Genomic DNA, 17,309 nt, shown 5'->3' on the forward strand with positions numbered 1-17,309 from the left:
ATGTGTAGAATACGTTCGTTCCTTTTTGAGACTATTGAATATATTATTCTTTCACCGCTATATCGAGGTCAGTATTCTGAATCAAATCCAAACGAACCGCAGCAGTTGACTTCTGCCCTGGCGGTGTTACACTGGTCAGGGACAACTGGTTATACCTCTCTTTAGATCTGCATCTATGCCGATAGTTGGACGAGGAATTCTCCTAACGTTGAGTACTTCTAGTTACTATTCTAGGATTATCTGAGTTTATATCACTAGCTTTCATTTTATGTTCGGTCTGACATAGAAATCTCTTCACCCGGCAAATCTACTGTTGATAGTTTAATCACAGTAATTGTGTCTTTATGGGTACTTGACTGAGCGTTAGTGAAAACATTAACTTGGGGTGGTAGAAAACGTGTTTTATGCCTGTACTCACGGTACTTCGACAACCGGTTAAGATAGATTATTCGATTTAGTATGCACATATCTTTTAAGTACAGTAAGACTCCCTCCTATTGAAAAAACACTCTTCAACTACGGAAACGTACCGTGTGGAGGTCATGAGAATACCTAAGTGTTAACATTTGACTTTGTAGGAAACGTCCCGTGAGGAGTTCCATGAGTATACTTAAGTGTTAACATTTGACGTTGTAGGAAACATCCCGTAAGGAGTTCATGAGAATACTAAGTGGAACGTTTGACGTTGTAGGAAACGTCCCGTGAGGAGTTCATGATTATACTAAGTGGAACATTTGACGTTGTAGGAAACGTCCCGTGAGAGGTTCTTAAGTATACTAAGTGGAACATTTGACGTTGTAGGAAACGTCCCGTGAGAGGTTCTTCAGTATACTAAGTGGAACATTTGACGTTGTAGGAAACGTCCCGTAACTGTAATTGTGATATTTGACGTTGTGGGAAACGTCCCATGAGAGGTTCTTGAGTATACTAAGTGGAACATTTGACGTTGTAGGAAACGTCCCGTGAGAGGTTCTTGAGTATACTAAGTGGAACATTTGACGTTGTAGGAAACGTCCCGTGAGAGGTTCTTAAGTATACTAAGTGGAACATTTGACGTTGTAGGAAACGTCCCGTGAGAGGTTCTTCAGTATACTAAGTGGAACATTTGACGTTGTAGGAAACGTCCCGTAACTGTAATTGTGATATTTGACGTTGTGGGAAACGTCCCATGAGAGGTTCTTGAGTATACTAAGTGGAACATTTGACGTTGTAGGAAACGTCCCGTGAGAGGTTCTTAAGTATACTAAGTGGAACATTTGACGTTGTAGGAAACGTCCCGTGAGAGGTTCTTGAGAACACTTAACTGTAATTGTGATATTTGACGTTGTGGGAAACGTCCCATGAGAGGTTCTTGAGTATACTAAGTGGAACATTTGACGTTGTAGGAAACGTCCCGTGAGGAGTTCATGATTATACTAAGTGGAACATTTGACGTTGTAGGAAACGTCCCGTGAGAGATTATTCAGTATACTAAGTGGAACATTTGACGTTGTAGGAAACGTCCCGTAACTGTAATTGTGATATTTGACGTTGTGGGAAACGTCCCATGAGAGGTTCTTAAGTATACTAAGTGGAACATTTGACGTTGTAGGAAACGTCCCGTGAGAGGTTCTTCAGTATACTAAGTGGAACATTTGACGTTGTAGGAAACGTCCCGTGAGGAGTTCATGAGAATATTTAAGTGGTTAACATTTGACGTTGTGGGAAACGTCCCATGAGAGGTTCTTGAGTATACTAAGTGGAACATTTGACGTTGTAGGAAACGTCCTGTGAGGAGTTCATGATTATACTAAGTGGAACATTTGACGTTGTAGGAAACGTCCCGTGAGAGGTTCTTCAGTATACTAAGTGGAACATTTGACGTTGTAGGAAACGTCCCGTAACTGTAATTGTGATATTTGACGTTGTGGGAAACGTCCCATGAGAGGTTCTTGAGTATACTAAGTGGAACATTTGACGTTGTAGGAAACGTCCCGTGAGGAGTTCATGATTATACTAAGTGGAACATTTGACGTTGTAGGAAACGTCCCGTGAGAGGTTCTTCAGTATCCTAAGTGGAACATTTGACGTTGTAGGAAACGTCCCGTGAGGAGTTCATGATTATACTAAGTGGAACATTTGACGTTGTAGGAAACGTCCCGTAACTGTAATTGTGATATTTGACGTTGTGGGAAACGTCCCATGAGAGGTTCTTGAGTATACTAAGTGGAACATTTGACGTTGTAGGAAACGTCCCGTGAGGAGTTCATGATTATACTAAGTGGAACATTTGACGTTGTAGGAAACGTCCCGTGAGAGGTTCTTAAGTATACAAAGTGGAACATTTGACGTTGTAGGAAACGTCCCGTGAGGAGTTCATGAGTATACTAAGTGGAACATTTGACGTTGTAGGAAAAGTCCCGTGAGAGGTTCTTGAGAACACTTAACTGTAATTGTGACATTTGACTTTGTAAATTAACTTAAAGGATTTAACGAGAAAAAATAACTAGTAGTCGAATAATGGAAAATTACGAAACTAAAAATGGAATCTATTTAAAATTGACACTTGATTAATGAACAATGACAGTTTAAATTTCCACCTACATTTGACAATTCAGACTGTTGATTACATATAGTTTTTTTAAGCATATAAAATACTATTGGATATCACAAGTGTTAGACAACCCCTCAATACAATTTTGTGCTAGTTAAAATGTACTTAATATATTGTTATACAATATTTTATCCAACACAAATAGCGCTAGCCTTTTTATATTAAAAATCTTTTAAAACTCAAAGGATCGTTGGAAAAATGAAATGATAGACATAGCTCAAACTATATAAAATGTCAAACTTATTAGTATTGATAAAACAAAAAGTGTAGGTAGTAAAAGAGATTTATTTGGGTGATACTTAAAGTTGATAATTTTTTAAACAGTGGTACTGTAATAAACAAAATATATTCTTAGCCGAGGATTTTAGGGAGTTGATTTGATGTCAATTAACTGAGAAGAGAAATCTAGTTCAGAGTAGGGTTTTCATTATTCACTGATAAAGGGTCCTAATCTATCCCATACACAACTCATGACCTTACTGGAGTCAGTTTGTCTTTCAGTTATTATTCTTTAGGCTGGCCTTTCAGTTAGAAGTTATGATGGGCCTTCCTGAACACAAAGGACTATGAAGTAGGCTGAAATTCTGATATCGCCCAAAAGTTTAACCTACACATCCACGAGCGCTTAGATCTCAGGCTTCCTTTCCGCCAATGTCATTCCATGAGTTTGGAGCTTGGATCAGACATAACAGCTGGAGAGATTAAGACTTCTTCAGGTCACTAGCAAAAGTCTTCTGGTCAGAGCTTTCTTCAGAAAATCTTGCTAAATTGGATTCAACTTTCAACCCCTTTTTACTAGGCCTCAATGATCATATTCGTTCTTTCTTGAAGACCTCCAGAATGGCTGAAAGAATCTAGTATTTGCGAAAGTAATCGCGTTAGAACCTTCAGAGAGACCGCTCTGATTTCATAGCTTTTTAATAAAAATGAATTGTACTACCTTAAGATGCACACTATCGTCTAAGAATCTCATAAATTAACATCTCACACAACACAGCTTACGACTATAACAAGATTAAAATGTGAGACGACAAATAGATAAACTGCTGAGTTCACGGTAACAATAAAATGCGAAAATGAGTATCACTAACTCATAAATTCAATTAAATCGCGAAAATTTGCGTTTGGCTAAGATCCGCTCTCATGTGACCTCATTATTTAACCAATAGAGGTTCATAAACAGCACAACATCCGCCCGTATGACTGTTAGTTTAACGATGTTCACTAAATTACATTTAACATATAATACTACCCTATATTAATCAAACATTCAATTTGCAAAACCATTATTACATATCTTAGCGATCCGAAAATATTTTTATTGTATTAGTTACACCAGAGAAAACTCATCCAATGCTGCAAATTGAGGTACGGAAAAGTGAACACTCGGACAGCTCTCTGTGGAGGAGAGGTCAGGGTAGTATGTAGTTGAACGGTAACTATCAAAGTTAAGTGGCGCAGCTCTAGCTTCAGACCTCAGAACTAAGTGAAATAATCCCCGTTAGTATGAAGTATCCCCTGCGTAACTAATACAATTATGATTTTATCAAACACGTGATATCAACATTTCTGCAGCTAGTCGGAGGTAGAGAGTGTTTTGATAAAATAGCCGTTGCCTGCAGCTTCGCACGCAATATTGTTTAAGGTGCCTCGTGAATGAGATGTACCTCGTATACGAGATATTCATTATTGATTAGCCCTTTTGGTTAAATAATGAGCAATATTTTCATCTCCAAGATGTAATGGTCACCAACTACTCTCATCTTAACATCAAGATGTCCTAAGCAAATCTCTGAAGTCCGTGAACTTATAAGTCACCTGAAGCCGTTTTTACAATATATTAAAGGAAAGTAAATTTATAGTAATGTTATTAGGTTTTGATCTTTAATACTCGTGAAACTGGTGAAAGGCTGAATGGGTAAACAAGTTTTTTAATAACCTGGTGATGCAGAAAATGTTATTCTCATTGAAACTGAGGCCTGTAGAAAGATCATATCAATGATATGTGGTTTGGATCTGTTCCAGTGCTTGTAGACTGGAACATTGTATACATTCCTGTAGACAATATCTTTTTATAGCTCTTTTGATTAATAGCATGTAAAGATTGGTTGGATCTCATATTTCTTACTATTCATAAAGTAATAAAGCAATGTGATTATACAAAGCAAGAAGAAAGTAATACAATCGTTAGTGCCTTTTTGTATTTGACTTACATGAAAGGTTAGTTTACGAGTACAAATATAACATACTTAGTAATAAAATATCCGGAGTTTTGCTTTGTCGAGTCTCTTCAAGTACTAAGAAAAATGGATTGATAAAAATATTTTTCATATATTTATCTTGTAAAAAGGTTTAACTGCATGAAATATTTGTCTCATAAATACATAAACATTTTCTCTTTAATTGTTTTTATAATCATGTAAATATCTTTTTAAATAACAAACTTTTTATACAATATAACACTCTAAAATGTTCGTTCGTTTTTAAGATTCACTGACATCTTCATAATATGGATTATACGATTCCTAAAATCTTCCCCTACAATCCACATTACAGCTGCAAAGTAAACTTACCGGTGAAGGAAGTGAATCTTCTGAAAATGTTTTCAATTACATTATTTATCTTCTACCAAGAACATCGAAAGTGGACTTTAAAAAAACACCTGTGCATTAGTTTAACAAATTTAAATTATTTATCTGTTAATATTTATTTGAGTGACTATCAAAAAATAGTCGAGGATTTGGAAAATTGTATTTCTGTCTCTCTAAAGGATATTTTGAGAACGAAATGATCCATACAGTGGTCGATGATAGTGCATGTCATTGATAGTGCACGTCATTGATAGTGCATGTTCTCTATAGGATTTGGCTGAGCTTCAGTGAATATTTTTACATCGATCATATGTTTAACCACCATGATGGCAAAGAGAAAATCACAAAAATTTTTTTTCACAAACTTAGTAGGCCTACAGTCATATGACTTGAGTCATTTAACATGTTGCTTAGTAGTAACTCATGTTGCCTAGCTACCTCAACACACGCAACATCAACATTTTGACGACTTAAAGTATTGAATTTTATTACTTATTTTTATTATAAAATATTTTTAGTTACAAATTATTTTATTACAATTTATGCACGGCTATGAACAAAAAACCATTGAATAAAAATGTGAATGTATCATGTAGAAATGTATCTCGAAAAAGATTTCGTTAGTAAACTTGAAATTTAGCAAGCTGCATAGCTAATAATAAGTTGTACGATGGTGAGTATACGATGGAATTTGACTGAGCGTTATTGAAGCCTATCACTCAGTAAGCTGGCACGATTTCTCTTTTGTCTGCGAGGCTGTGTAATTGAGTTCCTGTATGATTGTACATCCGTTTGTCTGTACTCAGGACATCCTGGGAATGAAATGAAGTATAAATTAGAAAATGTTAAAAGTGAGCGAAGCCCTGGCGTAACAACTTGTAACTATATAATGAATGTTCAAAATCAAATTAAATAGTAGCAAAACAGACTGATGCTCTAAGATATGAAATATATCGCTGGTAAGATAAATTCTTATTTTGAACATAATCAACAATATAATTATATCAATATTAATTTATTATTTCATTTATTCAACTAGGCTTATTTAAAACATATATTTGTATTTCAACAGTTAAATGAGTACAGCTTAATTTGCAACTTAGAGCAATGTAATTAAATTGCAGACGTTAATCCAATTATGAGATAATTAATAGGAAGTTCACCATTACCCATTTCATTGTATCCATTGAAAACTCAAGATGTACCAATAATCCCTCTATTATTATATAATTACGTACCTCTGTAATTAATTAAGTATATTTTAGAATTTTATTTATTCAAATAACTGTTTAGTAATTTAGTAAAGAATCTTGGATTCTTGTAGTTTACTTGTACCAAAAAGAATAATGAATAACTTTATTTTATAATCGTTTCATCTACAAATTTTACGATAGTTAAAAATAGATTTTGTAATAACCCCTTATTGACAATTTCCAAAAGAGTTGGGAACACGTGGCCTTAACTGGGAATGACGTATACAATATATTAAACGACATTTTAAAACTTGATAAAACCTGATTTTCCCACTTTTAAACGAACATCTACAAACCAAAGTCGGGGACATTGTGATGTATATACCAACAAATTTAATATAAAACATTAAATTAACGAGCCTTCTACAAAAATGACAACTCGAGTTTAACGAGAAAAAAATGAACCTTTTTGACAGATTTTATTTATATTTTAATCATTTAGAAATTTTTTATTTGGGACAGTTGCGAGTAAAATATTTCGGCATGTAAAAATAACAATAGTATTAATAAACTTAAGCCTGGTTAAACCATTTTAATGAGTAAACTTCAATGGCTATTCGGCAATAACACTACAAATTGTGGTGTTGAGTACTTATTACGATAAACAATGTTTCCTCTGGTAAATTTTGGTGCATTGTTAAAAGTTGATTAATTTCACAAGAACCCCCGTATTGTATTTAAATTAATTTATAATGTGGTAAATTTTATGAAAAAGATTTTCAAGAAATACATTTACATACTACTAGTCAAATTAGTTGAGAAAAAAATGGTTATTATTTAATTTTCAATAAGTACAGATGGCGTAATATTTTACCCTGTACTGTAATGTAGATCAATTTTACTTGTGTTATGCATGCTTGTGTATACATATTTATACATAAATTTGCAATAAATATAATTGAACATAAAATTTACTTTCGCAAGTTGTTAATGTTCATTTATTGGTGTTCGAAATATTTATTGAGAATTCTCATTTATGATCAAGGAGTTGATGAAAGAGGAGTTTTGCTCCTGAGGATTCGGAAAGTCTAATCTGTCCCTTCTCTGCTCTATACTATTCCAACGTCATCCATTTCTTTTCATGTCATTCGAATGTAAACGAGTTCTTGTTTATTTTCACTCAGCTGGCATATCGGAAAATGACGTAGACGCGACATGTACAAGTATCTTTGCCACTTACATCACATAACAATCAAGTCAACAGACTGGAGTCAATAGCGAATTAGAAGCAATTTAGACGACAGGAAAGTTTGTTCCAAGGTCAGGATCAGCTAAGCACTACAATCCTTCGATTCATCCTAACCGATTCCCTGAATAATATTTTAAATTCAAGCTCCGCAGCTCTTGATTGTATTTCAATTCTAAAACTGTCAAATGTCCCAGTGCCTTCTTTAGTTCCGACATTGAGTGAACGTAAAAATGCACTCCTAATAAGAATCTAATCGATTGAGAGAACTTATCAAGTTCCGTTACCGCGAGATAACCGGATCAAGCAACATCGAGCGTGGCTGCTGCTTGGATGGGTGACCGCTGAGCGACCCTGTCCTTGCAAGCAGCCTGCTTACCCGGCTATTGATGGTGGTTCGGAAATCACCTTTAATTTTTTGGTTCCCAGGTTAAGTGTTAGAGAGGGCTTCTTAGCTCTAACTTCGCCTGGTAAAATAAGACATTACTTTACTTTACTATCAAGTTACATACTTAAATTGGAGAAGTTGAGATCATTTTTATAAATTAATTGTAGAAGTCTATTTTTTATTAATTTGCCTTTATCGCTATACCAACATTACTGATATTTGATTGTGATAGAGATACTTATGTTTATGGATATTGATCTGAAAGGGTTATGCATCAGCAACCTCCCGACCTTATCTAGCAGAGACCACTTCTGGCTGGTTTATACCCTCCAGTTGAACCTACCACAGAGCACAGCAAAAACGATGTGTCAATTAAATCTGGGCAACCTTATGGACGTTCAGGAGTGGCACATCACTAACCGCAAATGTCGAGATTCTGGGATGCAAGGGTAATTCGATAGGTCTAGTCTACTGCGGGAGATGACTGTTGGGGTTGGTGGGGTTCGTTTCCTAAGTGTCAAAAGTTAGGACACCTAGTCTAGACAGGGTGTGCCACTACTGCCTGCTTTGTCTGGAGAGGCTGGTTCAGAGGTGACCTCCCCTTCTTTCGAGGAGACATGAGTTGAGATTAGTGGCCTAACTTCTGTCTCAGGGATCTCGATAGGAGACGGTCCCTACCCTCAACCTTACCCATCCAGAATATCCTGTCCCTCCGGAAGAAGCTCAAAGATCCTTACAGGACTAGGTGCAATTTATAAGCTTCTTGCCCTAAGAGAACAAGCCTTAAAAATGTGGTTGAAGTGTTAACAATATCATAATATTATATAAGTTTTTACATTGTACTATTTTCTATTCAGTGACGTAATTCATAGTTGTAACATTTTGGTGGCCACAAGAGTGCGGGGGGGGGTTGTTATTGAATAGCGAAGGCAATGAGGAAACTCCTTCCCTTCCTTCTGTCAATAATTGTTTTTACGTTTTGAACTTCATAAACTGTTAACCTAACCTAACCTAACCTAACCTAACCTAACCTAGTGTATTTATCAACTTGATGACCACAGAATATAATTAAATAAAAGGAAAATTAATTGATTTGGTAAATTGTTTTATGAAATAAAAGAAAATAAACGTTAAATATCTACTAAATTTCTAACGCACTTAGTCTGTATGGCAGGAGAAGGCCACGTGTCACGCAACAGATTTTGAAGAGGCTGAATGCAGAATTTCGAGTCTTTAGTTCATTTCATTATCGAGAAGATCTCCGGGCGCGCAGACAGAGCAATCATATAGAAAATAAACTGCTACGTATCCCCGGCGGACAAAATTGAAACTGTGCCAGCCTACTCAGTGATATGAACGATACTCAGCCAAATGACATGGATGGACATGCACCATCACATAACTCATTTTTGTCTGTATAGAAATGAAATATCATTCAAAAAGTCTACAGATGATATCTTGCGTATAGTTAGGCTACACGAGTTACTAGATCACATGTTAAAGCTCTCGGTTTGTTTAAAAATTTATTTATATTGTGATTTTCTCGTTGCCGTCACGGTTTTGTTTGTTAATGCTCATCCAAAATCCCATGGAATGACATGCAACATCATCGATCTCAATAGAGAAATAAATGCGAAACTTCCAAGGTCGCAATATAGGTCAGTTTGTTCTCGAAGACAGACAGATCGGCAAAAATTACACTTTTACACTCTAGTAATAATACACTATATGATTTATTTTGGTGTGGGTTTCAACAAAGGAAAACAGTACTGAAAACAACAGTCATAAAAGGGAATTACATTAAAAACGTTCAATGAAAAGAACGCCATGCCTTATATTTGGGAATTGCAATGGTGTACAAAATATTGCATTTCCACGCAATAAGGAAATGCAATTTAAGAATAAGATACTCCTAAATTCAAAATAAGGAAATTTTGAAATAGGAATATCTGAATGTTTTATGTTAGAAAGTCTTAATAGTGAATCAATCGTTCAAGAATCGGTTGTAGGAATGGATTTATTTCAATCAAAGTTCGAGCATATTTAATCGAATAAAAAGGGCGACTTTTAATATTTACACCTATTTTATTTACCAATCTGTGTTTATGTCAGGTTATATTTATTAGCGACCACGAGTGACCAGCCGTAATTCTGAAGTGTAATCGCCCTCTCTCTCTATCTCTGTCTGGAGAGGATGAGTATAGTACCAGACATATATCATTGCAAGACTGGGTTGTGGCAAATAAACTGTTGTTAGGCCTGGCGTGTAGGCCTGTAAATTTATATTTGGAATGTTTTAAAACCCCCGTGGCCAATTATAGATTTAACTTTCATTAAGTAACAAATAAAAAGCAATTATTCTTTATCACTTATAGAATTTGAGAAAATTGTGTTCTTGAAAATGCTTCAGGACATTCATAACCTCCTTTTCCCATTATGATGAGAGACTATCACTTTAATTCATCAAGTTTTAGTTATATCAAGTACACACAAACACCAAAATACAAAATTAGCTAATAAATCAAAAGTTTTACTTTTTTAACTTCTTTCTTAACCAATTACCTGACAGACAGTAATGGCCGTCCCCACCAAGCGGGGAGAGCGGAGGTCGGAGAGCAGCTAAACCGCTGGTCAAAAATGCAATACCGATTCAAGCGGCGAATCGTGCGGCTTGGCTACGGCAGGTAAGCCGCTGCCTATAAACAAGCTCAATATGGACCCTTATGGGAAACCATCCTCTTAGAAATCGCCACTGTCTATAAACAACCTCAATATGGACCCTTATGGGAAACCGTCCTCTTAGTCAATCCCCACTGTCTAAAAACAAGCTCAATATGGACCCTTATGGGAAACCGTTCTCTTAGAAAACACTACTGTCTAAATACAAGCTCAATATGGACCCTTATGGGAAACCGTCCTCTTAGTCAATCCCCACTGTCTAAAAACAAGCTCAATATGGGCCCTTATGGGAAACCGTTCTTTTAGAAATCGCCACTGTCTAAATAAGAGCTCATGTACCCTTATGGGAAACCGTTCTCTTAGAAATCACTACTGTCTAAATACAAGCTCAATATGTACCCTTATGGGAAACCGTCCTCTTAGAAATAGCCACTGTATATTAACAAGCCCAATATAGATCCCTATGGGAAACCATCTTCTTAGAAATAACTACTGTCTAAATACAAGCTCAAGATGTACCCTTATGGGAAACCATTCTCTCAGAAATCACCACTGTAAATACAAACTCAGTATGGACCCTTATGGGAAACTGTCTTCTTAGAAATCACTCCTGTCTATCATATAGAAACTCAATATGGACTCTTATGAAAAACCGTCATCTTAGAAATCGTCACTGTCTATAACACAATTAAGCTCTTAGATGGCTCAGGCCTAGAGAGTCACACATACACAGATTGCTGAAAATATGTTTAAAAATAGGTTTAGGTATGTATTACTTGTCTCATGTCTAATCTCTTGTAAATTTGAGTCATGGGTAACTAGAGCGCACTCTTTCGTTGTGGCATCTTCCCTAGCTCACCGATTTTTTTATTATTTAAACATTATTGATGGCACAGGATTCGTCCCATGTGGCTCTTTATTCATATTGTAATGTGTGATTGATTGACAAATAAAGACTTTCTGATTTCTGATTGTTTTATTTTTTTTATTGTCTAACTGTTTATTTACCAGCAGGACATCTCGAGAATGAAATGAGCTGTAGATTTGCAATTTTACAAAAACGGCAAGCACCGTTTTTCGTCCCAGCGGAAACTGAACGGGTTGTTAAGTAACATCTTAGACTCAATACTAAGCAATACTCGATACTTTCAGTGTATTATACGGTGTTTGGTATGATGTTGCTCGTTATGACGTTTACAATCTTTTCATACTGATCACTTATCACAATAAAATTACAAATAAAATCTGGATTTGATTGGGGAAGTGCACTAGATGACTAATGCGGCGGATATTCGACCGGATTATAATTCCCTGCACTTGTGTGTGTGTGTGTGTGTGTGTGTGTGTGTGTGTGTGTGTGTGTGTGTGTGTGTGTGTGTGTGTGTGTGTGTGTGTGTGTGTGTGTGTGTGTGTGTGTGTGTGTGTTATTTTCCTGTGTAGGCGTAGTGTAGCTGTTATCCTATAATCATTATACCATAATATCGATAAAATGAAACAAGAAAATGATTAAAAATCAAATATTTAATAATGTTGTACTATGTACTTTATTAATTTAATTTAAATTAAATTAAATTTAGTAAATATGTTTCGTCCACCTGTATTTTTTCACATACATGTAAATTAGGATCCCGCCGAAAATTCTTTTAGGAATGCTAACCTTATATCTCGAAATATAATTTCTTATACTAAGTATATAAAAACATTCAAAATAAATATAAAAAGAAATCACCTTTTTAATAGGTTATTGGCATTGAGACGCACAAATCTAAGTTTACAAAGTGAAATTTTATGCATTTAAGGCAAATCCCTATTTAACACAGTTATAGACTTTATCCCCATGTTTAAAGCGGAGCCTCAGATGCGGGGCCTGGAGCTTAACTGCATATACACAAACAAACATATGTAGACATACGCTTGGATACTACTTTAAATGTTATGAATGAACGTTCAGTGGTTCAAGCACTTGTAGTTAGATACAAGGTAGGTAAAACCATACCACGTTTTGAATACAAAATTTCAAATTTACAGCTCATTTCATTCTCAAGAATGGAATTTCATATCAGTGTTTAGTAATAAAAGTCTACGGAGCAAGTCGCCATAAAATAGTGTTCTAATAGTTGGGATGGTTAGGTACATGTGTTAATATTTCCCGTATTTAAATTTTTAATGGGAACACTGAGTTTGTTTACAAATTTATTTATTCAGATATGTTATCTTTACCATCATGATTACCATTAAGACCAATGTAATAATATACACTCACGTTTGAAGGTTCCTTACCTGAAGAAGAGATCAGATTGCAGATCTCGATACGTAGTGTTACCGATTTCTTGTTTCACTGAACGATGGCAAATGTCCGGAAAAATCCTGTTTCCTTCACATACACTAACGCCAGATCCCATGGAGTGACATGCACCAGCACCGAACTCAGCGTCCCTCATATCAAAATAAAGCTTCATGCAGAATTTCAAGTCCATAGGTTTGTTCCTTTTCCATATACCGTGTGGACAAACAGACAGAAAGAAATGAAATTAGCCCCACAAGTAATGGCTTGTCCAGGCTTTGCTAAAGCTGAGACAATAATTAATTAATTAGTTTACTAGTACTACACAATAAGTATTCGAGTAACTCGTGATAGTGAGGATTGACAGCGGTATAATTATGTTGGCTAAACCCCCGGGCCGTTCTCTGGGTCCTACGAGAGAAGTCCGAGAAGTCGATTTAATGAGCGGTGCCATAGAACAACAGTGTTTTGTGTTGTAGTACATTATAAACTCTCAGTATGTCAGTAGCACATGCAACTTAAATATATTGTGCATCATAATAATTCTTTGTCAGTAAATTAATCAGTGGGTAATTAATTAACTAATTCCCATATTGAAGGTCGGTCGTCCAAACATTCTAGCAAGACGACACTGAGCATATACATTCAATCTTTACGTTTTTCATACCACATGTAGGGTATGAACTGTATAAAATAAGTTTTAGTAAAGTATAGTACACTGATAAGTAGGCCTACAAGTTCTTCTGTAAACATTAGTCTCATTTATTTTTATATATTATATAAAAAAGCCGCCTACTATATATAAACTATATATATATTTATTTATAATTATAAGATTATATACATTTTATAGACTAGTCTGATGTGTTAGCCCACTGTAGGAAAGTCGCAATAAATAACCTGAATGATATGATTAGTCAAATGTAATCACAGATAACTCATACTGTCGAGAACTGTTATAGTAATATCTTTAATCAAGTTGGTATAATTCACAAATCATTCCCGGAGCAAACCAGGACATCTCCAAATTTGTACCCCTCCCCCCCCCCCAGAACAACTACCCGATTGTTGTCCTGTTGTCCGGATCTTATCTGATTTATTCATTCGATTACATTATTAGTTTTAGCCTACCAGCGGTATTCTATAAATATAACCTCAAAACTCACTTTTAATATTTGTTAGAAAATGTTATTTTAAAAATTCATATAATAAAATAATAGTATACTCATATAATTCTAAATATAATTCATATATACCATTTATAATTTTTCTAAGAATTTAAGAACTTAAAATTTATGACGTAGGCATACGTAATTATTATAAATTACTTAACACTTCTTGTAGATGGTAATATTTAGGGTTAAATAATATTAATAGTATTAATAAAAAAATGCAGAGAACTGAACACGCTCTCTCTTGATAAAGATCTAATCATTATAATATGTATTACTGAATTTGCAACAATTCCGGCGTTGTGTAGCTCAATACACAATTAATATGTGAGAGCGGAGTCAACAGAGACTGATATGAATTTATGCACAAGTACAGTGTGATAAGAGTACAGGAGTCCCACAGCATAATTTGATTGAAAACGTGTCACAGAAACCATATTGCTTGGTAAAAACTCAAATACATTAATTCCCTCTGCTGCATGACATAAAATGGGAGGAAATCTGTAAATGGTTTTATGAAACGTTCAAAAACTGCATTCTAGTACTTCAATTTATACTCGACTGTTAAAATCTTGAGCTGAGCAAACAATGTTATATTCCCATAGGTAAGACTGTTTGATTCTGCCGTATGACCGCTCTGTAATAGTCAAATGTACCTTTAGCGCCAAAGTACTCTCTCTGCCATAATGGCTGAGATTTACTTGTATTGATCTCTTCTCATCGGTATTACTTTCTTCTTTCTCGCTATAGCCTACCGCTGCCTACATGTTAATTAGCAAAACCTACCGATATAGTTAGTATTACAAGTCTTATTTTATAAAAAAATATTGTCATATTATATACCGGTAGCGTTCGTAGGACAACTACTATTAAAGAATGAAATTTTACTACTAACCGTAAGAATTTGGCTTAGGAGATTTAGCACAGCTCAATGTTTTACAAATTAACAAAACAGCTCGGGCATAGGCGAGTCCTCCACTTTTGGAGAAGTTGACAGTAAAAATAATAACCCTCGAGAAGTGTACTCCCCTGTCTGACAGGTAATTTAGTGCCACGCCCCCTCCCCGGAGACAATAGGACAAGTTACTCTTTAGTAATCTCAGATGATTACATGACAATATGGCCGCTTGGATTGTGTCTTTCGTCACACCGTAACAAAAACAGCACGAACCTACATATACACATTGTTATGAATTCACACTAATTTTGAAAGCAGATTAACTGTTGTTTTCTTTGTTCTTGAAGCTACAAATAGAGGCATTCTAAAGGTTTTAGAAAGCTAATGAAGTACACAAAAAAGCTACGCGTGGCACCTTTTAAAACGCCAAAAATAAACAATGAGTATCATCAATATGAAAATAGAACTAATAAGCAATATTAAAATATATCCTAAAGGTGCATTGTATTAGATGAACAAGTTTTATAATCCTAAACAATGATCAAGGGGTCATAGAAAATTATATAAAATCTTTATATATAATAAATTTGTTTCTAATACTCCTGCTTTACTCATTTTCATTACTCATTCTAGTGGCGTATAAATTTATTCTCCCTATACATTGTAATAATTATGTTGAAACACAGGATATAGGCTAGTAATATCTATAACGTTTTGTACGAGAAACCCATGACTGACCTGTGGTCCCGGAGGTGATCTTGTCGGCGGAAAGCCTTGCCGCAGATGTCACAAGAGTAAGGTCGCTCGTCCGTGTGAGTGCGCTCATGGATCAGCAGGTTGTAGGACTTGGTGAACTGCCGGTTGCAGAACTTGCAGATGAATTGCTTCTTTGGTCGCGAGGATGACGATGGAGTCGATGTCTTCTGCTTGGTCGCCGTCTTGGAGGAAGACGATGTCTCCGGCTGGTACAGGAGTAAGGAGGGGTAGAAGGACTCCCCTGGGAACGCGGGAAATTGAGTATTCAGCCGTGAGGGTGAGCTAGAAGGAGGCGGGGTGTCGTCCTCCAGGTCGTCTTCTAGAAGCGCTGGATCGTCCTCTAGCTCCTCGGCAGCCGCGAGGTCGTCCGGGACCGAGGGCGCGGGGCTAGCCGGCCGCTGCGGGGTCGACACCGATGTGCTGAGCCGGTGCAGGGTCAGATAGGACTCGAAGGCTTGCAAGTTGAGCGCTGCAGCTGCCGGGGAGTTGGGGGGCAACAGTGCGGCCTGCTGCAGGGACGACATCATGGCGGTCTGCAACGTCAGCGCCATACTCTGCAGTGACCTCTGCAGAAGCTCTTCGGAGACGGCGGTAGTGGAGGCCACCATGGCCTTGGTGTCGGCGGCCTCGGTAGTCACTTCCTCACGGTCCTCGGCCGGCGAACTGGGGGCGTCTGTCTTCTGCTGCTGCATCCTGCTGACGGCCTCACCATCCCGCTCACTCGCTAAAGTTTACCGGAGCCATCTTGGAAACACGATTATCCGAGAGTCACGGGGTCAGTTGCGTCATCGGCGGCTCGAATAATTGTCGGGTGAGTCACCGGTGGAGGACGATTGATGCGCGATTATACGATGAGATCTACACGGCCGCAAAAAAGGAGGAAAAATAAATAAAGTACCGCACTATTGTACTGTTCTGTAGTGCAAAATCAATCGAGGTGTAACGACGAGGGGGTTGGAGGGGGTAAGAGGAAGGAGGGGGAGAAGGTACGTCGACGCGATCTCAGAGGCTGTGAGAAGCGAACTGGCTTCGCCACGGCCACCTGCGGCAGAGCGCTCCCCCTTCCCCGCGCCTTGCCGCGCCGGGTACGGGTACAGTCGGGCTCAGAACCACTGGCGCGATGACAGCACTAATTTAACCCCAACATAATCGGTCACACTTCATAAGAACGCGTGAAGGAATTTGCAGACACGCGTGCGGTACCGAATATTCATGTTATGTCCCACTTGCGTTTTAAGACGGCTAAATCTCACCTTCTTTCGGTGGTGAATGGCTTGTTGGCAGAGTCATTGACATTCTTTTACCTCAGATCGAGTTTTATTATTCATTCAAGGATATATTAATATATCCTTAGAAAGAGGATGCGCGCATATATTCAAGACATTGTCTCGCACCCAACACGAAGTTAAAACATTAGGTCTACTATATGAATATTTACATATTATGAGTTATTACTTGAAACTCTTGAAGAAGGATAAGGTTGACGCTCTCTGAACGAGACACCTGTTG

General features: G+C 36.9%; 1 protein-coding gene across 1 annotated transcript in view; it reads right to left on the minus strand.

Moving 5' to 3' along the window:
• LOC124362155 (protein sister of odd and bowel) overlaps positions 1-16,809 on the minus strand; it is a 41,758-nt gene extending 24,949 nt beyond the window's left edge. Inside the window, exon 1 of the mRNA XM_046816398.1 lies at positions 15,783-16,809. Coding sequence (XP_046672354.1) covers positions 15,783-16,492 — 710 coding nt within the window. The 5' untranslated portion in view covers positions 16,493-16,809. The remainder of the gene's footprint in view (positions 1-15,782) is intronic.
• Between the last annotated feature and the right edge of the window lie 500 nt (positions 16,810-17,309).

The sequence above is a fragment of the Homalodisca vitripennis genome, chromosome 5 (genome assembly GCF_021130785.1).
Source record: "Homalodisca vitripennis isolate AUS2020 chromosome 5, UT_GWSS_2.1, whole genome shotgun sequence".
Classification (NCBI taxonomy): domain Eukaryota; kingdom Metazoa; phylum Arthropoda; class Insecta; order Hemiptera; family Cicadellidae; genus Homalodisca; species Homalodisca vitripennis.